This window comes from Xenopus laevis, chromosome 4L, assembly GCF_017654675.1.
Source record: "Xenopus laevis strain J_2021 chromosome 4L, Xenopus_laevis_v10.1, whole genome shotgun sequence".
In the NCBI taxonomy this organism is placed as follows: Eukaryota; Metazoa; Chordata; class Amphibia; order Anura; family Pipidae; genus Xenopus; species Xenopus laevis.
The window spans coordinates 41,718,331-41,745,483 of NC_054377.1; the positions used below are offsets into that span (position 1 = coordinate 41,718,331).

Genomic DNA, 27,153 nt, shown 5'->3' on the forward strand with positions numbered 1-27,153 from the left:
TGTGCCTCTGCGCATACCAGGTGATTGTACTATGTGGCTTATCTAACGTGGGACCCATGGCAGTCATAATGAACTTCCCCTCTTGATGATGATTTAAATTCAAATAAACTAGAAATAGGCTGTTTATGGTTTTTACAGCAAAAGTGGGTCTATATTTACTGTTTTGATTTAAGGTAATTTTGCTGTTGCCTTCCAGTGGTAAACAGAGGTGGATTAAATCACCCGGTCACTACTGAAGTGGAAGGAGTTAGCCAAGGAGATAGTGGTGAGAGAGGTTATGATCAGTGCTGTTTTTTCTTATCTTATTATTATTCTCTTATCTTCCTAATCTTTAAATAAAAAGACCTAACTTTCTGCTATAGAGACAGCTACAGCATATTCCTTTATGAGGATAGAAAAAAAGTATTATTTCTCAATTAAAAGGATTACTCCTTTAAAACCAAAGAGCTAGAAGGACTTTTCCTAAATTTCAGAGCCTGTACAGACATCAGTGCATCAAAATCAAAAACTAACATTTTGCAGACTAACACAAAACAAGTACATCCTTGTTTATGCACTCATTCCCAGCCTAAGCACTTGGCACTATTCATCTAGTAAATGTAAGTTACGCACCAGCTCAGCAGAACAGGAATAAAACAGCAGCAGCAGTATCTGAAGTCAGAAATGTGATAGAGTGAATCAGATTTCTATGTGGAAAGGCTTGGCTGCCTAGAAAATTGTCCTATTGGTCTGTGGGCTGCGTATAGACAAGCCCAAACTTGTCTCCTGTATGTGGTTGCTAAGATAACCACCAAGCTAGTTTGCTTACTTGATTAAGGTCATCCTAGTAGACAATCAGTTTAAATGTAAGGTATTTAACATTTTCCTTTCTGAATAAATTAACACTAGAGACAAAACAAACTTTCATTAGGTAACATAGCCTCATAAGTATTTAAGGAAAATGAAATGTGTCAGAAGCAAATCTATGTTTTACTATTCTTTTTGCGTGTGCACTGTTGAGATGAAAACATTGCTAACAGTGTTATTCAGCCCTGTAAAACCAGATAAATGAAATCCTCTTGCTGCATAGCTAACATACAATGCACACAGAATGGATACACAAAAAAACCAATAAATTTTCACCCCCAATGATTTTACCTTTAATTCTCCTTTAAATAGGTAACATAAGGTGGTGACCATGACCCCTGAAAAAAAACACAACTCCCTACTGGGAATGGGAACTTAAAAAGGATTCTTGGCAGATTGTGGCCCTGGCTGGGGCATATTGGCCAGTGATATATATTTTCCCCACCCCTCTTTTATTTGTGATTTTACTTAATTGCCATCACTTCTATAATTAGTTGCATATTGCCTAACCATGCCAAAACTGAAGCCAAATTATTTTGCCATGCAGAGAGTTATGAAAGAGAAAATGCCAAAAAATTGTCTTGATGAGATATGATGCCAAATTTTACATGAACAGTTAATTAAGTGCATTACACTTTAGTAATCATGGGAGTTGTGCTAAATTTGGCATTAAATGTAACTTTTAGCATGATTTAGAGAGTGATATTTTAAGAAATTTTTTTACTGTTTTTCATTTTTTTTTATTCAGCAACCCTCCAATTTGCAATTTCAGCAATCTGGTTGCTAGGGTCCAAATTACTCTAGCAACTATGAACTGATTTGAATGAGATGCTGGAATATGAATAGGAGAGGGCCTGAAAAGAAAGATAAGTAGTAGTAACAATCATTTGTAGCGTTACAGAGCCTTTGTTTTTTAGAGGGGTCCGTGAACCCCATTTGAAAGCTGGAGAGAGTCAGTAGAAGTCGCCAAATAATTTTTAGCATGATTTAGAGAGTGATATTTTAAGAAATTTTTTTACTGTTTTTCATTTTTTTTTATTCAGCAACCCTCCAATTTGCAATTTCAGCAATCTGGTTGCTAGGGTCCAAATTACTCTAGCAACTATGAACTGATTTGAATGAGATGCTGGAATATGAATAGGAGAGGGCCTGAAAAGAAAGATAAGTAGTAGTAACAATCATTTGTAGCGTTACAGAGCCTTTGTTTTTTAGAGGGGTCCTTGAACCCATTTGAAAGCTGAAGAGAGTCAGTAGAAGGCGCCAAATAATTTAAAAACTATAAAAAAAAGGAAAAATGAAGACCAATTGAAGACCCTCTAGAAATACTAACTGCACATGCAGAGTCAGACTCCGGAGCTCACGGATGCCATCTTTTGCGCTTCAGTATTCTTTGGGTCTTCTTCGTTCCCTTTGGAAATTTCCATTACTTTCAGTGCATGCGCAGTTGTCATGAACTGAAAGATTGCTCCAACTGTGCATGTGCCAATATGGCGCTTACATTATAAAGAATACTGAAATGCCGAAGATGAAGCCCGTGAGCTCCGCTGCGCTGACTCTGCATGTGCGGTCAGTATTTCTAGAGGGGACACAATTCAGGGGTAAAACTGTGCAGGGGGGAGGCAGGCCAGTTTAGACTTTTGGCTTAAGGGGGGTTTAGTTATCCTTTAAGGGGTTTGCTCACCTTTAAAGGGGAAGTAAAGTCTAAATTAGAATAAGGCTAGAAATGCTTTTTTTGTATACTAAACATAAACATGAACTTACTGTACCACAAGCCTAATCAAACAAATAATTTATGTTTTCAAAGTTGTCCACAGGGGGTCACCATCTTGTAACTTTGTTATACATCTCTGCAAGCCCAAGACTGTGCACATGCTCACTGTGGTCTGGGCTGCTTAGGGATCGTCATAAATTATCAAAACAGCACAAGTCAAATAATATCTGCCAGAAGCCGATACAGCAGGACTGATCAGATAATAATCAGAATAGGCAGACTGCACTGGGTTCTGTGTTGTCATGTAATGATTTTATAGTTTTTGTATTGTTTAAAACAAACTTTCTCCAACTCTGCCAAACCAGTGGCTACAGCAAACTAATCCTCCAAATAGAATCCCAGTTTATCTGTTTAAATCTGGCTCCATGATCTAAAATCCAATACAAATCTCTACACAGTCGCTGACTGCTCTACAGGGAAACAAACAAAGCTGCTTGAGTTCTGCATAGCTGGGAAGTAAGGCGGGGGCTCCCCTGCTGTTCAGAAGTATTACTGTTTCCCTGCAGAGCAGTTAGGGACCATCTGACAATTCCTCTCCACAGCAGTAAATGAAGGGAGAATTGTACTGAATATAGTCAGGTATCATATAAAAATGGTACACATTTTTTAATTAAAGTATATTGGAGATAGGTTTCTTTTTTCATTAAAGAAAGTAAAAGTGGGTTTTAATTTTTTTGCCTTTACATGCCCTTTAAATTAAATTTTAGTATCATGTAGATAGCAATATTCTGAGACAATTTGCAACTGTTGATATTTTATCATTTGTGATTTTTGAGTTACAGTAGAACCACCATTTTATTTTTTTCGGGGGACCAGGAAATAATTATGTAAAATTTGGGAAAATGTAACATCAGGGAAATGTGTTAAAGGGGTTGTTCACCTTCAAACAACTAGTTGTTTTCAGAGATCACCAGAAATAACGACTTTTCCAATTAATTTCTATTTTCTATGTGTCACAGTTCTAATATTAAAGTGTAAAGCGTAATTTTTCACCTTCTAAAGCAGCCCTGGGAGGGGGGTCGCCGACCCTGTAAACTGTTCTAAATAGATACATTTAGTTGATACATTTCTTATCTTTTTCCTTGCTGAGCAGAATCTCTGAGGTTAATTACAGGCAGTTGTTATAATTCATACAATAATCGCTAATACTACAGAGATGCTGCTGAGAAATGTATCAACGAAATGTTGCAAAATTGTAACAGTTTAGAGTCTGCACCTGAATTACTGAAATGCCAGACTGAAACACCAGAGACAGGAACATTCAACTTTAAACTTCGATTTTGGAAAAACAGTAAAAAAATAAATAATGGAAAGTAATTGAAAAAAGTCTTTATTTCTGGGGAACAATCTGAATACAACTGAACTGAAAAAAGTGTTTGGAAGGTGAACAACCCCTTTAAAGTCACTTTTTCAAGTACTGAAAGGATATAAGCACAGGAGTCTTGTTTACTTTGAGGTACAATATTTACTGTGTTAATAACAAGGGTTAAACATTGCAGTGTAAATGTTACACTATTGGGGGCATGTGCAAGGTCTCTCTGTCAGTCACATACAAAACCTAAAGCAATAAGTGATTAGTACAGGACTGTATCAGGGGCAGACTAATTGGAATTGACCCTTTACAGGCATAGCCAAGGCAACATTTACATCTGGCTAGTATTTTAACCCTCTTTATTTCACAAATGATAACATTCATAGAGTAAAAAAAAGCAGTTTTTGGGTAAATCAGGACAATCCAGGAAAACATTACTTAAAATCAGGGAAAAGCACCCATTGAAATGCATTATAAATTGGTGGGACCACAAATAAAAAATATAAAATGCGGGGAAAATTGAAATCGAGGTTTCACTGTATTTAGCTATTTATTTAGCAGCTTTCCAGTTTGCAATTTCAGCTATCTGGTTGTTAGGGTCCATATTACCCTAGCAACTGTTCATTATTTGAAACTGGAATATGAATAGGAGAGGTCCGGATTGGAAAAATTTGTAATAAAAATGAACAATAACAATACATTTCTAGCTTTACAGGGAATTTGTTTTTAGATGGGGTCAGTTACCGCCATTTGAAAGCTGGAAAGAGTCAAAAGGTGGCAAATAATTCAAAAACTATTAAAAAAGTACTAACAGTTAACTTAAGGGTGAACTACCCCACATAATTTCATTTTCCTTTTCAAGTGTTGTCCTCTTCCTCCGCTCTGCCTTTAGAGTTTCAATCTTTACCATATGTGCCAGTCTCAGTTTCAAACAAGTTAAGGGACAGACTCAACTCATAAACTTCTAAGCACACAGAGAATGTATAATTACCATGTACAAAATCAACCTACAAAACATTTTGCCTTCATCTTCTCTGCACTATACCATTACTTACTGTTCTAATTTTCATCCACCACAATGCAGCTTCATTACTGTTTCTGCATCATCTCCTTTTCTTCCAACTTTCTTTTCAGAGACTCACTTGGCTTTCACTTAGCTAAAAATATGAAACCTTTCCTCCACTTTTCAAAGCTCTTCCACCCTGCAAGATTTTGCTTAAACTCCCCCACAGCTATAAAATTAAGTGCACATAGAGGGGCAGATTTATCAAAATGTGAGTTTAGAGCTTAATAAATAAAAATTCCATAGGAATGAATGGAACAAGGTGAGTTTTTATTTATTAAGCTCTAAACTCACATTTTGATAAATCTGCCCAGTGTTGACAGCAGACGTGGCATCATTTAAGTAATGATTTCAGTATGAAATAACATATCTTAATCTGCACAATAATTTCTAAGGATACTCACCTTTAGTATGAATGAACAGCGCCCAGCAAAACTGGTACACTTCAGACACTGTGCAGGGTTGCCGTCTAAAAAGTGAGTAGGGAGTGAAAAAAGAAAAAAACAGAAAACATTTTTATCATTTGCCATCTTAACATGATATTAAAAGACCAGTAACACCAAACAGAAAAAAATCATTTATTTAAATTGACATACTATCTTATTCTGTAAAGAAATTAATTGCACAAACAAGAGTTATTAATTAATTAAGTTAACCTAAGCTGAAAAACTTGCAACTTGCCAGAATTAATGTTAAAATAAACTCTTATGTTTACAACATTGTCACTAGGGTTGCCACGTGGCCAGTATTTTACCGGCCTGGCTGTTAAAAATTATGATTGATCCCAATGTTATTAATAGGGAATATATAGGAAGGTCGGTATTTTTTCCGGAAAAAATGGTAACCCTAATTATCACTAGTTAATGCTGGTGCTAAAAAAACTTTCAACGGGTTAACGGATGTAATGGATTTTTGTATTCCTAAGCATTAATCTGATTCTTTTGAGAATAACTGTTAAAAAAAACTATCCTATCCAATCTTTGAGATGCTGTTTTAATTCCCTAGTATATTAATTAAAAATGTCAGTTTCTATCTAGAGAGCCAGCCTAGGGACAACATATAAAGACAACATCCAATACTCCTATAGCTTTACTCTAGAGTGATTATAAAAGAAACAGTGCTAACTTCTGTTTTTTTAGTATACAATACCAAAGTTTACACCAGCACAACATTAATTGATTACAATCAGAACGAAATAGCCGACTTTTTAGTTAAAGTTCCACTTTTCGATCTACTGCGCATGCGCAGCACGCAAAGAAAGTGGAAGATGGAAGAGGATCTCTATGTAGTGCTCACTGGAAGAACCCGTGCTGGTGCTCATATCCGCAGAAAACTGCACCGGCCCGGTTTCAGGTAAGTAAATACATTCATGTGGGGGTGCCTAACATTTAGCACCCCCAAGTGCAAAAATACTTTCCTTCTCATTTAAGCAACATATTGTTTATATCATATTAAATGGCATATTAAAGCATCTTACCAAACTGGGATATATTTAAGTAAATACTGTCCTTTTCTTGCCTTGAGCCACCATTTCGTGATGGTCGGCTCATATCTCCTGACCAGAAAAACTGCAGCTCTAACAGTACCAGGAAGAAGTGCGGAAGCAAAAGACAGAACTCTGTCTGTTAATTGGCTCATGTAACCTAACATGTATTGTTTGTATGGTTTGTTTGTGTGCACTGTGAATCCTAGAGTCCCAAGGAGCGGCCCTTAATATTTAAAATGGCAATTTTCTTTTTAGGATTCCAATAGCACATACTACTAAAAAAGAATATTATTATGAAAATGGTTTATTTACATGAAGCAAGGTTTTACATATGAGCTGTTTTATGCAATATATTTTTATAGAGACTTACATTGCTCGGGTGTATAGTTTTTCTATATGCCACACTCTGCTTTTCAACTATAGCTACTTGAATCAGTTATTAAAATGTCTGTGACTAGTTGCTTTCCAAGAGCAGCCATTGAAACACCATAAGTAGTGTAAAACCGACCATTTCAGTGACAAGACACAGTTGTCAATTAAATCACTAGTGGAATTATACTAAACTAGAAAGCTCCTTCTAAGCTATGGGTTTGAGTGAGAACACAAGTTATGTCACCAGCACAAACAGCCAATTAGCGAGTGAGCAGACAAAAACACAATACCGATTTCACCAAACCCACTGTGGTGCATACAATTGTTCATAAAGGGAAAATAATATCTGTGCACATACCCTACAAAAAGAACACTAGTGCACACCTGAAAGGGTGCACTAGGGATTCCCTAATCTAATATACTGCTTTGGTTTGGCTGAATCCCAGCAGTTTTTTCAGTATTTGGCCAAATCCTTACTATTCAAACACCCAAAATATATGGATATATTGCGCTTATGTGTAGTTTGTCAGTCTACTGATATCATATCAAGGGTAGTAACAAAATATTGTATGTGAAAAATTAAAGTACCATTCTGTAACTATGGCCGTGGCCACATGTGGCAACTTCCACAACACCCAAGCCGCAACCACTGTCTGACCCAGCCATGTTCCCATTCTTCCCAGGCCATGCCTTAAACAGTATTCTGTGGTCCAACTGCTTCAGAGGATATGAGTGACTTTTCAGTGCATATCAATGGCAGTGGTAAGTTGAGATAAGGATGAAAATTACAGCTGGTGACTGGGATGTTACTGTTGGCGACCAGATGAGGACCAGGCGAGGAGGGTTTAAATCAGGGTGTCTCCTGAAAAATATGGCTAATTTGACATCTCTGTTCTAAGGGAGCATTGTAATGCAGATTTCTGGTTCACAAACCAAATATATTTTATCCACAGCAAATTACCACAGAACCAGAAAACTTCATTATAAGACAGAATGACATTTGTATCCCGGATTTAAAGCCAGCTGAGAAAAAGCACACTACGTTAGTAAAAGTACAAAAGACAACATTATATCTGCAGGAAAGTAGCAGTCTCCAAACAATTTGTTCAGCAACAAAGTAAAACATTAGCACCGGACAGAAAATACCAAAATGTCACTGTTGAGAGACTGGAGCTTTTACAGCAGAATAAAGTTGAATTGCTCATTGAGGAGCAATTTAACTGGGATAGCAGTGCATACCCTTAAGCTCTCCTCCAACTTTGTTAATGTAAATCAAAATCCCAACATCAGAAAAATCTGCTGACTTTTATATGTGAAAAATTATGTAATCTTGTTTCAAAGTTACAATTTGCATAAAAAGCATCTAATGATGTGTAAGTGAAAAGAAAATTGAAGTTTATCTTTTAAACACTACTGTAGATGCATACATTTCCTTTCTATCAAAAAAGCCTCATGCCTAAAATTCTAGAAGTTACAGAACTGAGTCACTAAATCCTTTCAATAATTCAATAACTTTTTTCACTCCTCTCGAAAAAGACAACTGTGCTTTTTGAAACAATGGTACACAAGATTTTTTTTATTGCCATATTGCTCCTTTGGAAAAAAGGTCTGTGTTATAACAAAGCACCAACTGGTATAGATCATTTTCCATTTCGTTCAAAACTATTAGATGTGCCAGGCTAGCTAAACTGATGGGGATTGCTCTATACACAAAGGATATTTTAAAAATTATTGTTAAGTACTGTACAATATAGTACACGAAAGCTTGAATTGTGTTTACATCATAAATCAATAATCACTGTGTGAGGTTTTGGGAAAAATGTTGATTATACAGGACCAATATTTAAACCTCAAATAATTTTACAATACAATAATTATATTTTTTAGTACAGCACTGAATCGCCAACATTGTCTATTTGTCAAAAAAGGACATTGCAATGATTTATCCTAATTTCAGACATATTGAGAAATGGCATGATCTATGACTTCTGTAACATCTACAGAACTTGTAAACAAATTCCTCCTTAAAAGTACCAGTGTTTCCTACACATTCTTATAAATGCATATGCTTATTGTAAAGCTATGTTCCCAGTGTGGTTGGAACTTTGCTGAAACTTAGGTGTGAGCACTTTTCCACCCAAAAAAGTGGTCCCTGTTTCTCCACCAGACAGTCTGAACAGCCATGATGGAGTAATTCTTCAATTGCCAAATAAAAACAGCACAGAGTGTGCCCCTTGTGACAAAGGGCTTACAGAAAGGGTTACATCCCCAAATAAAGTCTCAAAGTAATTTTAAGTAATAAGGGGAAACTCACATATGGCATTACAGAGGGCATTTTGGTGCCAGAACTGCTTTGTTAGCCAGAACCGAGGCCGAAGCAGTGGCTCAAGAGCACGGATTTAAGTTTAGGGGCTAATTCTCATTCAATCAGCCCAGAGTGGCCATAGCCTTAATGCATAAGGAGGGGAAACTGAAGATATATGTACCTTTGTTTTCGTCCTCTGTGCTGGCGTGGTTGCTCCTCTAGTGGGCTCCTGAAAACTTTTATAAAAATTGGATGATACTTCTTGAACAGCACCGCAGTGACTGTGAAATTCCTTTCTAGCTTCTTTGTTCTTGTCCTGAATTCTGATGGTAAATTAGCCATGTCTTCCCACTTCTTTATTTTGTTAAAAAACTCAATCAAACTGAAATAGGAAAAACACCAGGCTATCAGTTTATTTGTGGAAATGTATTTAGATTGCATAACATTGGGCAAATTGTCACAGGGCACTTGCTGGTTACATAGAGAATGTCTCCTGTATTTAAAAAAAATACTAATGTATTCTTCAAGTAAGATGTTTTTTTGTAAAATCTGGCCAGACTGATATCATCGAAACCTAAATTCATAAGAAATGGTAACATATCAGAATAATAGCACCGAAAAAGACAGGTGTGATGTCTATAGATTATTTACTGTAGGGATGCACCGAATCCAGGATTCAGTTCGGGATTCGGCAAGGATTCGGCCTTTTTCAGCAGGATTCGGATTCGGCCGAATCCTTCTGCCCAGACGAACCGAATCTGAATCTTAATTTGCATATGCAATTAGGGGCGAGGAGGGAAATTGGGTGACTTTTTGTCAAAAAACAAGGAAGTAAAAAATGTTTTCCCCTTTCCACCCCTAATTCGCATATGCAAATTAGGGTTCGGATTCGGTTCGGTATTTGGCCGAATCTTTAGCAAAGGATTCGGGGATTCGGCAAACATTTATTGTTTAATTCTATACATGGGAAATGTTGGCATATCAGTTACCTCAGTTGCGAAGAGCTTAGAATTCGTGTCAAGGATACATAATTTCCTTCAACTGTTCCTCTTCCAACTGTTGGAATTGTCTGCCTACAGGCAACATACAATGCACATGCGAGCCAGTGCAGATCATTTCCCTGACAAAAACATATAAGACAATTAAAAGGAGCTCCAGCAAAGTGAAAACAGTTCAAAACAGGTGTTTAAATATCTAAACCATTAAGCTAGGGCCAGACGATACTTGCGATTGCGGATTCACTGTAGGCGGAGAATTGCCCTGCTGCTCCCTTTGTCTACTGAACTGCGGGGGGATTTTGGCACGAAATGCAAAATGTTGCATTTTGTGCCCCAAAGTACGCTGTGTCTGCCTGCATCCAAGTGGAGACAATGTTTCATGATGTAGGCAGAGCAGGAGCAGAGAAGCCGATTCTTGGCCTGTACTTCCGCAGTCGTTTTGCCCTAGCCTTATGCTACCCTGAGCAGCTTATCACTTTAGCAAGTGAGGGAATACAGGGTTATGGAAGATAGCTCATAGTACAAGTTGATCCAGGGACTGGCCTGATTGCCATCTTGGAGTCAGGAAGGAAATCTCCCCCCCTCTGAGGCAAATTTGAGATTTTTTTTTGTCTTACTCTGGATCAACTAGTAGTTAGGCAGGTTATATATAGACATAAAAGGTTAAACTTGATGGTTGTGTGTGTTTAGTCAATCTAACTTATTATGTTACTGTGTTATCAAAACAGAGTTAGAGGCAATAAGCATAAAAATGCTTAAGATACTTAAAGGAGAAACAAGCACCTGTACACACATGTACAATAAATAGGATGTTAAAAATTGGTTTTGCTTCTTCTTTTAGTATTGTTATTATTACTGGTTATTTTTACAGTGCAAACATATTTATGAAGCGCTTTATCAAGATAGTTCATCATTCACATAAGTCGTTGCCCCAGTGGGGCTTACACTCTCTGAACACATTCACACACAATATGGTCAGTTTAACCAGAAGCCAATTCAATGTTCAGCGTTTTTCAAAAAATTTTAAAGATTTATTGAGAAGTCTCAACATAATTGATATATTGAGCTACAAAAGCATCTAGTAACATACAGAATGTACATCAATTATAGCAATGACAGAAAAATACAGATGAGAAAACAATATGAGTTGGGGAGATGGAAAAGAGTGAGGAATGGTACAAAAGAAAAATAGACAGTGGAAAAGAAGGGAGTATCTAGGGACTTTTCCCACAGACTCTGCTAGAACCCTAGTAATTAAACAGCTGAGTGTTGCTTAGGTCCACATATTTCCATGGAGACTGCATCAAACTGAACTTCATCACAACCAAAACAAACAGCAAGCATTAAGCCAGAGCAACGAATACAAAGCATGGTTTTAGATGATTAAAACACACTCAGTAAGCAAAAAAAAAAAACTACAACACAGATGGCATCAGGGGTGTAACTACAGTACAGTACAGAGGAGGGCAACTAAGCTGGTAAAAGGTATGGAAAATCTTAGCTATGAGGAAAGACTGGCCAAATTGGGGTTGTTCACAATGGAGAAGAGGCGCTTAAGGGGTTATATGATAACTATGTATAAATATATAAGGGGATCGTATAATAATCTCTCTAATGCTTTATTTACCAGTAGGTCTTTCCAGCTGACACGAGGTCACCCATTCCGATTAGAAGAAAAGAGGTTCCGCCTAAATATTCAGAAGGGGTTTTTTTTACAGTGAGAGCTGTGAAGATGTGGAATTCTTTCCCTGAATCAGTTGTACAGGCTGATACATTAGATAGCTTTAAGAAGGGGTTGGATGGCTTTTTAGCAAGTGAGGCAATACAGGGGTATGGGAGATAGTTCATAGTACAAATTGATCCAGGGACTAGTCCGATTGCCATTTTGGAGTCAGGAAGGATTTTTTTTCCCCCTCTGAGGCAAATTGGAGAGGCTTCAGATGGTTTTTTTGCCTTTCTCTGGATCAACTAGCAGTTAGGCAGATTAAAAAAATAAATAAAAGGTTGAACTTGATGGACGTGTGTCTTTTTTCAACCTTACTTACTATGTTACTATGTTACCGAGGAAGCAGACCCTGCGGCTGCAGGGAGGCCTAGGGACCCCATGAGGCCCTAATTCATATACAGTTCCAATAAATATTGGTAAAACAAGTCAACCACTAAACATTTTGGGGGCCTGAAAAATAATTTGCTGTGGGGCCCAGTAATATCTAGTTACACCACTGGATGGCCTAACTCCATTTAAGTTAGCGGCTGGAATTATCTGCACTTATCTGCTTGGCTTTATGACATTATGAGTAAGTTCTAAATAACAGCTTATCGAATAGGATACGCAATAAACTGGGCAGTCTTCTCCGTTTATAAGAGACAGGTGCAGTGTTGTGTGTGCAGCTACTGCAATACTGTGTTCACAAGTTTCAGTCACTTACATGCGAAGCATACACATCTGTGTAGCATGTTTCCAGTTTTTGTGAAAACAAAGGATGTCATTTATCAACAGTGTCGGACTGGCCCACAGGGATACCAGGAAAACTCCCGGTGGGCCCAGATGTCAGTGGGCCCTCATGCTGCTAAACATTTGCCCTATTTCTATGAGAACAAAGAGGTGAAATAGATGAAATAATAGATTATAATATGTAAAGAAAAGACACCAGGAGAATAGAGGTTGAGTGAGTGAGGAAGAATAATAGTACGGAGAGTGGGCCCCTGGTGTAAGGTTTTTGGGTGGGCCCCTGTTGTACCAGTCCGACACTGTTTATCAACACTGGGCAATAACCCATGGCAACCAGATTGTTGCATTCATTGTTCTACTTGCAGCTGGTTTTAAAAAAACTAATCCCTGATTGGTTGCCATGGGTAACTAATTTACTAAGTGTCGATAAATGAGCCCCATTTGAAATAATTCAGCGAGATGATACAAACATGTGGCGCACATCCTCCAACAGCCCCATCTATCCATCCCACCAGGGGGCGGAACTACGGGCAAACCTATAAAAGCGACACGATTGCATTTGCAGGCAGTTCTGTGTCAGTTTCAGTGCGTAATGCGGGGCTGTGAGATAAGCAGCACTGACACACATACAACACAGGGTGCAGGTGACTATGACATCAACCAAAACAGACGACGCAAATAACCCTCCCCATAAAAGGGCTAATAAGCCAAAGCTTGCGACGCTGCTGTTTCCGTTCTCTCCAGTCGAGTTATTTACCGAATGACCGTGCGCAGCATTTACTGTAGCACAACCCGTGAGCAAAAGTAGCGCAATGGCGTTAGGGAAGCCGCAATTGAGACAGTAAGAGAGCCCAGAAGCAAATCATGATCTCACCTCTAGAGTATAGTTCTGGCTAATCCTACTGTAATTCTCCCAGGCCTCCCCCCGGGCCCTCTCATCCATATTAAGGCTGCTGCAAAGCTCGTCATAGCGGCAGCGAAGCTGCTCTTCAGCCTGCTTGCCTTCTCCGTCTTCTTCTTCCATCTTAATCATTGTCAGATCTTCCAGTTACCCAGTTATGTCCCCTCTGTCACCCGAATCGTGCACTTCCACATCTGACACTGCGCGGCCATTTAAAGGGAAATGACTGACAGCAACACTTTGGTATTCTTGTCACCAACTAGAGTAGCCTACTAGCGTAGGACATGGTTCGTCTCACAGAGATAGGGAAAATGCGCAGCATGGCCCCGCCCCAAAGCAGTGACAGTGGGCGGTCTTTTTTACTGAGCCGGCCTCTCGTTATCGCTGCCTATTCGAGTAATTGCTATTTCCTGCTTGTTCTCTATAGTCAAACAACAACACAGTAGCAGCCGTACTCTTCTGCTGCTGGAATGCAATTAAACGGGTTTCAGTTGTAGTAATGTTCCTTTCTGAAATGGAAGAGAGACTGTTAGTGTAACCAAGCCCTACTCTTCCTCTATGCATAAATTATCCTGAGGAGACCATCCTGTTTACGACTTTTAGCTCACCTTTCATACAAACCATGCAGCTGTCAACTTTCTGTCAGCAAGATCTTTTTTTCTCAGGGGGCACAAAATAAAAAAAAAATGACACTTCGCCACCGTGTACCAGTCATGGCCCTCAGTTTAGCGATTTTACAGCATGATAAAAACTATCACAATAATAATGGCAGTCATGGGAAGCCATCACTACTTCAATAGTCATTTATGTGTATGTTCTTCATACAAAAGGAAAAATGTTTGTATTTTTGGACAAAACCAACACAGGGCTTATATGAGCGAGCCTGATACTATATAAAGAAGGGAATGGACATAGCCATGTTGTACTCAGTTCATGTTCATGTCTGTCACCAGATTCCTCTAGCAAAATCGCTTGCCCTTAAATGTAGATTTTAGTAAATAACCCCCTAAATGTATCTCATATTTTATTTTTAAAAAAAAAACAACCGAACTCTCACGCTCGATTTGACCGTATTTATTAATAAAATAAACCAAATCAATCGGACGAAGGAAAAACTCGATCAAATCCAGTGAAAACCCAAATTGCTCGTGCTTTTTCCTCCGTATTGTTTAGTTTTTGTGAATTTTTTCCAGAAAACCCTGAAAAAGTCAGATTTTCGGGCCAAACCTGGCGCAAATCACAAAAACTATAAATTGAGATAGGTGCCTCTTCCATTGACTTATACAGAACCGCGACAGGTCTGAGATGTTGGATTTTCATATTGGGGCTTTTTTGCAGCATCGGGTATAATAAATCTAAAAATTATTTTATGACTAATTCGAGTTTTTGCCCCAAATAGCCCGACCAGTTAAATCCAAGGTTTAATAAATAACTCCATTAATGATACCATGTTCTTCAGTGACAGACCAGAAAAAGCAAAAAATAAAAGCATTAAATACTATTGTATTGTTACCTAAACCACATTTGCATAGCTGCCTTGCTGACTCAAACATCACTGGTCAGTACTTTTGGAATGATGGTGGTTTCTTACATATGTTGTTGCTTTTAATGGATATGTTAGGGCGTAAGATAGAATGTCTACCACCGCGGCCATGGGTACACATTCTGGAACACTGAAAGACCCCACCTTTTCTGTTTTGGGGCTTCCCAACCCCTAAACCCACATGTGTGTACACTCCTGCACGTTAAACACTTCATACATTACTTATGTGTTTTATTTGCCATATGATGTACATAAAAGGAACAGTAACACCAAAGGAATGAGAACATGGGTAAATACACACATGCTACTTGTAGCAACTACCTGTCACGGCTACTAAATAGACAAAAGTGATAACTGGCTTTGCTAAGACACTACAGGGGTTATGTAATAAAAGACAATTAGTTTGCCCTGCAGCAGTAACCTATGACAACAGATCAGCAGGTAGCGTTTACTAGTCACCTGCTTGAAAGCAAACATTCTATTGGTTGCTATGGGTTACTGCTCCTAAGCAAACAGTGCCTTTTATTACATATGGGGGTTAGTGTGTTTTAGCAATTCTCCATATTTTTTTTGGTATTTTGTAGCCACAAAAAGTAGCTGCTACTAGTAACTCCAGGGCACCCAGCCGGTTTGGCCCGCCACTGGCCGTGACAAATAGCTGCTACTTGTAGCTCTGTGTGTCTTCAACTTTAGGGTAAGGGCACACAAGCAGATTCGGGGAGATTAGTCGCCCTGGCGTTCAGACGACTTCGGAAAATGAAGCGCTGCGAGTGCTATACCACTGGTGATTATTCATTATAGCCAGCAGGAAGGTTGGGGAAGGCAGTTCAGGGAGATTGTCGCCCCGAAGAGGAAGCGATTTGACACCAGGGCAACTAATCTCCCTGAATCTGCCCATGCACCCTTACCCTTAAGGGGAACTAAAGTCTAAAATAGAATAATGCTAGAAATCCTGTATTTTGAATACTAAATATAAACATGAACTTACTGCACCAGAAGCCTAATAAAACAAATGATTTATGCTTTCAAAGTTGGCCGCAGGGGCTGTCATCTAGTAACTGTTAAACAATCTTTGCAAGACCATGACCATGCACATGCTCAGTGTGGTCTGGGCTTCTGTTGGGAGGTTAAAATTAGGGATTGCCATAAAATATCCAAACAGCACATGTCAAATAATTTCTGCAATATAAGTAGGTACAAAAAAACTGATAAATAATCAGAATATGCAGACTGTACTGGGTCTGTGGATACAAATCTCTACATGGTAGCCGGCTGCTCTACAGGGAAACAAATAAAGCTGCTCAAGTTCTGGGAAGTAAGTTGGGGAGGTACACCCCTGCCGTTTGAAATATGATCCTTTCCCTGCAGAGCAGCTAGGATTCCTATACTCAGCTGTCAGAGCAAGTAAAACGAAGGGTGAATTTCACTGAATACAGTCAGGTTTCTTATAAAAACGGTATACATTTTTAATTAAAGTATATTAGAGATAGATTTTTTTTTTTTCATTAAAGAAAAAAAAATTGGATTTTATTTTTTTGCCTTCATATCCCCTTTAAAATGTAATGTTGTCCTGCACTGGTAAAACAATTTTTTGCTACAGAAACACATCTAGAGTTGATGCAACAGGCTGCTGCCTAGCTACAGTCATTCAAGCACAGGATACGCAGCAGATAGATAAATTCTGAAGTATCCCATTGTATACTACAATGCTTATCTGTGAAACCTTAACTGTGTAACCTGTGCCTTTTCTCCTTTTTCAGCTTTGAACGGCTTCCCCCATTACAACATAGCAGTTGGTTTATGTAACTCTTGTAGAGTTTCTGAAGCAAACACTTTAATATTTGGTGTTACTGTTGCTTTAAGCTATCACCTGGGTGACTGAAAAAAAGATAAATAAAAAAGGTATTAATTTGAAGATATTGAAACTTGTTTGTAAAAGGCATAGTGACCCAAAATGTACTCACCTTCATGTTGCTAAAGGTGCAGTAAGTGGCTGATTTTCCCTTTGAAGCAGGCATCCTCTGGGTGCTGGGAGCATTCCACTTTGTGCAGTGTGTTCAGACTGGACACGTTTACACAGTTCACTGCTGTGAAACAGAAGTATAGTTGCCACATTGCAGTGCCACTACAAATACCACGTAATAAAAAATGGCACCCTGCAAAAACTATTTTCAGAGGGGCCCTGTACTGCTTCTGAGCTTTGTTCTTCATCCCACCTCCCGAAAACATAATTTTTCCCTACAGAAGGTGGTAGGGATGGGCGAATTTTTTCGCCGAAAAAATTACACCCATAGACTTGTATGGTTTTGTGTGTCAAAATAAAAAGATGCGCTTCAAAAAAAATTTGCCGCGCGACAGAATTTTTGGCAAAGCGAAACGGGTAAAATACGCCCATCCCTAAAGGTAAGTCGCCCAATCATGTTGCCGACAGCCAGGAACAAAGAAGACAGGGAGAACCCCTACCTGCCCTCCATGAGAGCACAATGTATTTTTTTTTTGTTATTTCTATGTTTGGTCCTTGCGAGGTAGATTATTCCCAGTAACAACCGTTTGTTCATCGCTGTATTAGTGGGTGGGTGCCTTGAGCCGCGCGGTCCCATCGTCCGGCCTCACAGTCCCATCGTCCGCCCACTTACTCTCCCCCCTTCTGTCGCCCTAGGCCCGAGCCTTTGTAGTCTCGCCACAAATCCAGCCATGCCTTTGTTGTGACTTTTTTTTTTTTTTTAGCAATAGTCCAATATGCAATGAGATGATCTAATTATCGACCTATCAAGGACCAAACATAGAGTAGCTTCAATTTCCCCATTTACTGCAATAAAAAACAAAAAAACATCTTCCATATAATAGAGAAGGTATTCAACAAACCCATCTATATGGACATTAGCACAGCATTACTGGCTCATCCTGCAAAAGAACTCACAAAGACCTAAAATAAACTTTTGAGCCAAATCCTAGCATTAGCCAGAATCAACCTGGCAAAGCAATGGTTAAAATTTCTCATTACCACACATGGATTACAGGAAAGAATTATGCTAATATAAAATATTTTGTTCTTAGCAGCTTTATTGACTAAGGCAATAGAAAAGCATATTGAAATATGGACACCATTGAATACTGATAATAAAACTACGTGAAGCACGATTAAAATAGATAAAATGGCAACAACACTGGTAGAACACAGACAAAATAGTTAATTGTGTACTCCCTATACCAACACCCCCTTCCCCTAATAATTGTACTTATTAATGTTGAAATTATATACAAAATAATTTGTGTTGGAAAAACAAAAAATAAATAAAAGTTAAGAAAAAAACAAAACTTTTTTTGATTAAAGCAAAAGACAAAAATTATGTTCAGCACAAACACATGAGCTTTGAACTTATGTTGAAGGAAGTAATCATTTAGGGTAAGCATATGCCAGTTTTGTAGTTTGTACATTGCTCAGAAAAATGGGCATAAATCACACTCAAACACTGTGCAAAGCAGACACTATTTACACTAAACCCCCCAAAATCTGTTATAATGAAATACAGGTATGGGACCTGTTATGCAGAATGCTTGGGATCTGAGATTTTTCAGAAAAGCGATCTTTCCGTAATCTGGACAACCATACTTACAGTTAGGCCCATAAATCTTTGGACAGACAACATTTTTCTAATTTTGGTTCTGTACACTACCACAATGAATTTGAAATAAAACAACTCGGATGCAGTTGAACTGCAGACTTTCAGCTTTTATTCAGTGGGTTGAACAAAAAACATTGCACAAAAATGTGAGAAACTAAAGCCTTTTTTAACAGAATCACTTAATTTCAGGGGCTCAAAAGTAATTGGACAAATTAAAAAGCTGAAAATAAAATGTTCATTTCTAATACTTGGTTCACTAACCTCCGAAAATTCGCCAGCAACGGCTTCGCTCACATCGCAACACTTCGCCAGGCGTAGATTCGCCAGGACAACGGTAATTCACTAAAATCAGAAGTTGCGTCCAGGGCGCCGAACGCTGGCAAAGTTGCACTAGTGTTACTGCACCAAGCGAAGCGAAGTGAAGTTACGCTAGCATTGCCTAATTTGCATATGACAGGAAGTTAAAGTTCAACGGACGTATATGTTGCAGCAAGTACATTACACGCCCGGAAACCTTAATAAAATAAAATACAATTGTTATAATGCCCTACACGAGCCCAGTATACAGTTTATGTGCCATATGTTAGGAAATGTAGGTGGGAAGCTGGTTACCTCAAAAAAACTTTGACACTCTTTTGCAGCCGCTAGGGTTTTTTGGGAATTTTCAACTCATATCTACTCTATTGCACTTCGCCTGGTCTGGCAAAGGCAAGTCTGGCGCAAGAGGTAATGTTCAGTAAAATCAGAATTTGTGTAGTTACGTCCATTCGCCAGAGTGCAAATTCGCTTGGCGTTAGGGAGCAAAGTACCACTAGAGTCTATCTCCTTCACTAGCGAAGTTACGCCAGGGTCCCTTAATAAATCAGCAAAGTTTTGAAATTACGTCACACTGGCGAATTTTTGCCAGCATTAGTCACTTCGCCCTTTAGTAAATTTGCCCCTTTGCTGGCAATGACAGCCTGAAGTCTTGAACTCATAGACATCACCAGATTCTGTGTTTCCTCCTTTTTAATGCTCTGTAGCAGCTTCAGGTCCATATTTACATAGCAGGGGCTCCTGTCCCCTTCATTTTATTCAATTATATTTTCATCATTGGGACCAGAGCAATGGGGATTGGCGTACAGGAAATTTTAAAAACTATCATATCTCCTGCACCTTACCAGTGTTTCTGAACCAATGTGGGTGTTGGGCAGCATGCCGCCCTAGGCCCAGGTCTTGGTGGCCTCTCCACAAATCCGGGTCTGAGTGGCTTTTGGTTGGTGTTTGTTTGTGGGCCTTTTTGTTCAAAGTTTAGTCTTCAACAAGTGAAATGCACGCTCAATTGGGTTCAGATCAGGTGACTGACTTGGCCATTCAAGAATATTCCACGTCTTTGCTTTAGTAAACTCCTGGGTTGCTTTGGCTGTATGTTTTGGGTCAATGTCCATCTATATTATGAAACGCCTCCCAATCAATTTGACTACATTTAGCTAGATCTGAGCTGACCGTATGTCTATGAACACCTCAGAATTTGGCTGCTTCTGATCAGACTTTGTGTTTTGTGGTTTGAAACCTTAAGGGCAGGACTACACGGCCGATTCCGCCGCGATCCGACGAGCTGTGCAAAATCGTAGGCGTCACGTCGGATGCGACGGAAACAAGGTAAGTAATGACAGTGTCGGATTGTGTCGCATTGTTGATGCGACACGACTGTCGGATGCAGACGCAGCATGCAGCGTCTGCATCCGACAGTCGTGTCGCATCGCGTCAACAATGCGACAATTGAATTACCTTATTTCCGTCGCATCCGGCGTGATGCCTGCGATTTTGCACAGCGCGTCGGAATCGGCCGTGTAGTCCTGCCCTAACTCTGTGAAATCAAAGTGAGTGTGGGAGCTGCTAAATGAGTGTTGCATGTGATCTAGGGGGCCAATTCATTAACTTCGAGGGAAGGATTCGAAGTAAAAAAACTTCGAATTTCAAAGTGTTTTTTGGGCTACTTTGACCATCGAATGGGCTACTTCGACTACAACTTCGAATCGAAGGATTCGAACTAAAAATCGTTCGACTATTCGACCATTCGATAGTCGAAGTACTGTCTCTTTAAGAAAAAACTTCGACATCCTAGTTCGCCACCTAAAAGCTACCGAACCCAATGTTAGCCTATGGGGAAGGTCCACATAGGCTCGGCTAAATTTTTTTGGTCGAAGGATAATCCTTCGATCGTTGGATTAAAATCCTTCGAATCGTTCGATTCGAAGGATTTAATCGTTTGATTGAAGGATTATTCCTTCGATAGTTCGATCGCAGTTTTTGCACAAAATCCTTCGACTTTGATATTCTAAATCGAAGGATTTTCATTCCCAGTCGAATATCGAGGGTTAATTAACCCTCGATATTCGACCCTTGATGCATCTGCCCCTAAGTGTTGCAAGTGAATGAAGTGTTAAGACTGTCATGGGAAAAAAATGTTTTTCAAAATGAATCAGTTAATAGTGCTGCTCCAGCAGAATTCTGCACTGCAATCAGTTTCTCAAAAGAGCAAACAGATTTTTTTATATTCAATTTTGAAATCTGACATGGGGCTAGACATATTGTCAATTTCCCAGCTGCCCCAAGTCATGTGACTTGTGCTCTGATAAACTTCAGTCACTCTTTACTGCTGTACTGCAAGTTGGAGTGATATCACCCCTCCCTTTCCCCCCCAGCAGCCAAACAAAAGAACAATGGGAAGGTAACCAGATAGCAGCTCCCTAACACAAGATAACAGCTGCCTGGTAGATCTAAGAACAACACTCAATAGTAAAAACCCATGTCCCACTGAGACACATTCAGTTACATTGAGAAGGAAAAACAGCAGCCTGCCAGAAAGCATTTTTCTCCTAAAGTGCAGGCACAAGTCACATGACCAGGGGCAGCTGGGAAATTGACAAAATGTCTAGCCCTGTGTCAGATTTCAAAATTGAATATAAAAAAAACCTGTTTGCTCTTTTGAAAAATGGATTTCAGTGCAGAATTCTGCTGGAGTAGCACTATTAATTGATGCGTTTTGAAAAAAACATGTTTTCCGATGACAGGATCCCTCTAAGGCATTGGTGTTTGCTGTGCATGCTGGGAGTGCTGAAGCAAGAATGGAGCAAGAAGGGAGTAAGTGCAAATAACGGACTGCTGTGTGTTTGGAGAGTTATCTGACTGAGACAAACAGCTTTTTGTTTTCTCTGTTTGGGTTAAACTGGTAGATACATTTAGTGCATTTATTTTATTTTTGTGTTTTAGCCTGAGAGTTTCCTAAAGGGATAATTTAAAAAAAAAAAAGTTAATAAGGGGTTGTTATTTTACTGCTGACAGCATTTTTTTTTACCTCTTCCCTCTTTCTGCTAATTAAGGGGGAGACATTAAAGGGGACCCGTCACCCTAAAAAAATAATTCCAAATTATTTTCTATCATGCTAGTTGAACAAAATAAGGGTAGGAGGGCTGGTCCACAGCTTGTCCAAAACAACCAATTCACCATTTTGGATGAGGATGCTGGGGAGGAAAGCTCTGAACTGGCGTGTATGGAGCAGGCTGACTCTCAGAGCACCCTGGGAGGCAGTGGTGGGGGGAGTGCAAGGAAGGAAAGGCAGGTTTTAGTTATAGGGGATTCAGTTATTAGAAAGGTGGATGGGGTAATCTGCCTTAAGGACCCTTCCTGCCGAACAGTCTGCTGCTTGCCTGGTGCTAGGGTTTCGGCATGTGGTGGAACGAGTGGACAGATTATTGGGAGGGGCTGGGGAAGACCCAGCGGTTTTGGTACACATACAGTAGGTATCAATGACAAAGTTAGAAAAGGTGGTGAAGTCCTCAAGAACAATTTTAAAAAACTAGGTGTAAAGTCGAAGGCTACTTCCAAGGTAAATTTCTCAGAGATATTACCTGAGCCACGAGCAACGCTAGGGAGATCATTGCGTGGCTGAGAGATTGGTGTAGAGCGGCGGGTTTTTGGAGAACTGGGCTGATTTCTCAGTCGGCTACAGGCTCTTTGCTAGGTATGGGCTGCACCTCAATGATGATGGTGCAGCTGTTTTGGTGGAGAAGATTGCTAGACGGTTGAAGGAGTTTTTAAACTAGGCATGGGCGGGAGGGTTCAATAAAAGTTTCAGTGGAAAACAGGTTAGATGAGATAGTGGGCAAAGAAATTATATTAAATCATTACTGTTTTCAATTTATTCCCTTAAGGAGTAAATGTAGAAGCTCTAAGAATCACCCTGTGTGGCTTAATATAGAAGTAAAGAAGTTAATAGAAAAGTAGAGAAAGGCATTTAAAAACTACAAATCTGTTGGGACAGAAGTTGCATTTAATGAATATAAACACTATGATAAATGTTGTAAGTCAGCAATCCGGAAGGCAAAGAAAGGAAATGAAGTGTGCATTGCGACAAAGGCTGAGACTAACCCCAAAAAGTTTTTTAAATATATTTATAGTAAAAAGATGCAGGTTGAGAGTGTTGCTCCATTAAATTATGGTACCAGTATGGTTGTAACAGATACAGAAAAGGCAAATGTTCTTTTCTTCAGTGTATACAATAGAGGAGTCTGAGTTCCCAAGCTCACTTCATAGCTGCACTGATGGCTCAGCTCAATCTAGTCAGTGGCTGACTCAGGATATGATCCATAAAGCTTTGATAAAAATTAATACTAACAAGGCTCGAGGGCCTGATGGCATACACCCCGGGGTTCTAAGAAAGCTTAGTTCAGTTCAGTTTTAGACCAGCTCCTATTTTTGATTTTCTCAGATTCTTTTTCATCTGGTATGGTACCTATGGATTGGAGAAAAGCTGATGTCATTCCAATATCTAAAAAGGGATTAGAAGCTCAACATGGCAATATAGGGCAGTAAGATTGACATATGTGGTTGTCAAATTATTTGTAGGCTTGTTAAGGGATCACATTCAAAATGTTGTCCTAGTGAATGGCATTATGAGCGGCCATTATGAAGGATAGGTCATGTCAGACAAATTTGATTTGATTTGAGATTCAATGTTGATAAATGTAAAGTCATGTACCTGGGATGTAAAAAGATCCAAGACACTTATACACTTAATGGGACTGCACTAGGCAAATCCATTATGGAAAAGGACCTTGGAGTCCTTGTATCTGTCCTTGAATCATAATGACTGACATTGGCTGTAGCAAGCAATTCAGTCAGCAGCATCAAGGGCTAATAAGGGATTGAGCTGTATTAAAAGGGGCATTGATTCACGGCAGGAAGCGGTCATTCTTCCACTTTAAAGAGCACTGGTAAGGCCTCATTTATGCCATACAGTTTTGGTCTCCATCACTCAAACAGGACATTGACAGGATATTGTGTTAGAAATGGTACAGACAAGGGCAACTAAACTGGTAAAAGGTATGGAAAATCTTAGCTATGAAGAAAGAGTGGCCAAATTGGGGATGATCACGCTGGAGAAAAGGCGTTTAAGGGGTGATATGTATAAATATATAAGGGGATCATATAATAATCTCTCTAATGCTTTATTTACCACACAAGGTCACCCATTCCTTTTAGAAGAAAAGAGGTTCCGCCTAAATATTCGGAAGGGTTTTTTTTACAGTGAGAGCTGTGAAGATGTGGAATTCTCTGCCAGAATCAGTTGTTCTGGATTGCTTTAAGAAGGGTTTGGATGGCTTTTTAGCAAGTGAGGAAATACAGGGTTATGGAAGATAGCTCATAGTACAAGTTGATCCAGGGACTACACCAATTGCCCTTTTAGAGTCAGGAAGGAATTGTTTCCCCCTCTAAGGCAAATTGAGGGCTTCAGATAGGGGTTTTGCCTTACTCTGAATCAACTGGCCATTAGGCAGGTTAAAAAAATGTTAGAGGGTTGAACTTGATGGACGTGTGTCTTTTTTCAACCTAACTTACTGTTACTATGTCCTGTGTCACATCATGGATAAACACTAGTGTCCCAGTACCACTGGCAGCCATGCACGCCCAAGCCATCACACTGCCTCCGCCATGTTTTACAGATGATGTGGTATGCTTTGGATCATGAGCTGTTCCACGACTTCTCCATACTTTTTTCTCGCCATCATTCTGGAAGAGGTTGATTTTGGTTTCATCTGTCTAAAGAATGTTTTTCCAGAACTGTGCAGGCTTTTTTAGATTTTTTTTTTTAGCAAAGTCCAATCTAGCCTTTCTTGTCTTGATATGTAGTAAAAAAATAAAAGCGCAAAAGAGAGGGAATCTTTTCTAAGTGCAGTATTTAGTTTTAGTTCAACATATCCCCGCATACAAAATTACAACTCACAGGATAAAAAAAAATAGTAATCGCATAAAAATTCCTTATCTGTCCATGCGTCTCACTCTCCGATTTCGAGCTCTCTCAAAGCCACACTTGTTCTTGGAGCAGCTTCACTGTGCACCCTCTGTATTTACTTTTATGAAGTCTTCTCTTTATGGTAGACTTGGATATCGATACGCCTACCTCCTGGAGAGTGTTGTTCACTGTTGTGAAGGGGTTTCCTTTCACCATGCAAATGATTGTGTGATCATCCACCACTGTTGTCTTCCATGGACGTCCAGGTCTTTTTGCATTGCTGAGTTTACTAGTGCTTTCTTTCTTTCTCAAGATGTACCAAACTGTAGATTTCCCCACTCCTAATATTGTAGCAATGTTGTAGATGTTTTTTTCTGTTTTTGCAGCTTGTGGATGGCTTGTTTCACCTGCATGGAGAGCTCCTTTGACCGCATGTTTTCTGTTCACAGCAAAATCTTCCACATACAATCACCCCTCCCCCCAAATCAACTCCAGGGCTTTTATCTGCTTCATTGATAATGACATAAAGAAATTGAACACACCTGCCCATCAAATAGCCTTTGAGTCAATTGGCCAATTGCTTTTGAGCCTCTGAAATGAAGTGATTGTGTTTAAAAAAAAAAAAAAAAAAAAAAAAAAAAAGGCTTTAGTTATTTAAATTTTTATGCAATCATTTTGTTCAACCCACTGAATAAAAGCTGAAAGTCTGCAGTTCAACTGCATCCGAGTTGTTTCATTTAAAATTCATTGTGGTAATGTACAGAACCAAAATTAAGAAAAAAGTTGTCCGTCCAAAGATTTATGGGCCTAACTGTATGTCTACTAAAAAAATATTTAAACTCAATAGGATTGTTTTGCCTCAAATAAGGATCAATTTTTAGTTGGGATCAAGTACAAGGTACTGTTTTATTGATTACAGAGAAAAAGGTCATTTTAATTATTTGATTAAAATGGAGTCTATGGGAGATGCTCACGCTGTAATTCAGAGCTTTCTGGATAACATATCCCATACCTATACTAAAGTGTGGGGATTGAATACTTGAATGACGACTGGACAGTGATTTAATACAAATATACCAGTGGGAACAAAATTAGAATGTATGAATTGTTTTTCAGTAAGAAAAGAGAAATAATTAAAGAGTGGTTCACCTTTCAGGTATTTTTAGTATGTTATCAAATGGCTATTCCCAAGAAACTTTTCCATTGGATGTCCTTTTTTATTATTTTTGTCAGTTTTTTAATTATTTGCCTTCTTCTGATTCTTTCCAGCAAATCAAATGCACTGTAAGGCTACAAATGTATTGTTATTGCTACTTTTTATTAATCATCTTTCTATTCAGGCCTCTTCTATTCATAATCCAGTCTCTTATTCAAATCAATGCATGGTTGCTAGGGTAATTTGGACCCTAGTGACCAGATTGCAAACTGAAGAACTGCTGAATAAAAAGCCAAATAACTAAAAAAAAAAAAAAATCAAAAATAACCAAAAATTTAAACCAATTACAAATTGAGTCAGAATAACACTCTCTACATCATACTAAGGGGCAGATTTATCAAGGGTTGAATTTTGAAGTAGAAAAAAACTTCGAAATTCGACCATCGAATAGAATCCTCCGACATTCGAAGTCGGAGGATTTTATACATCGTACTCCAATCGTACTTCAAATCGAACGATTTTATCGTACGATCGTATGATTTTCCCAAAAAACCCTTTGACTTAACAAAACTTAGCAAAACACACAGGAGGTCCCCCATAGGCTAAGCAATTCGGCAGGTTTAAGTTGGCAAAGTAAAGAAGTCAAAGTTTTTTTTTAAAGAGACAGTACTTCGATTATCGAATGGTCGAATGATTTTACTTCAAATCGAAGGTCGAAGTCGTAGTAGCCTATTTGATGGTCGAAGTATCCAAAAATGACTTTGAATTTCGATTTTTTTTACTTCGAAAATTCCCTCAAATTCACTTCGACCCATGATAAATCTGTCCCTAAAAGTTAATTCAAAGGTGAACAACCTGTGTGAAGGAACAGTAGTAAATCAGAAATAAGAGCACACTGAGCCAGCCTTTCTCTGGTGGGTGCAAAGCAGCAATGCGCTTTTTAGGGGGTCTGTGAAGTCTATGAATTGGCTTAATGAGTTCTATCTACATTAAAGGTATACGGACACTTCACCAATTATTTCTGTTGCATTTCATTAGTTGAAGT

The 27,153-nt window shown here is 38.9% G+C and overlaps 1 protein-coding gene across 2 annotated transcripts in view; it reads right to left on the reverse strand.

Moving 5' to 3' along the window:
- rbl2.L (retinoblastoma-like 2 L homeolog) overlaps positions 1–13,783 on the reverse strand; it is a 46,189-nt gene extending 32,406 nt beyond the window's left edge. The window contains exons 1-4 of one of the 2 annotated variants that reach the window (XM_018257831.2): positions 13,480–13,783; positions 10,145–10,275; positions 9,337–9,537; positions 5,397–5,461 (exon numbers count right to left, since the gene is read on the reverse strand). In XM_018257831.2, the coding sequence (XP_018113320.1) occupies positions 5,397–5,461; positions 9,337–9,537; positions 10,145–10,275; positions 13,480–13,638 (556 nt within the window). In that variant the 5' untranslated portion in view covers positions 13,639–13,783. Of the gene's footprint in view, positions 1–612; positions 742–5,396; positions 5,462–9,336; positions 9,538–10,144; positions 10,276–13,479 lie in introns of those variants that run through there. The other variant, XM_018257832.2, reaches the window with a different exon arrangement.
- Between the last annotated feature and the right edge of the window lie 13,370 nt (positions 13,784–27,153).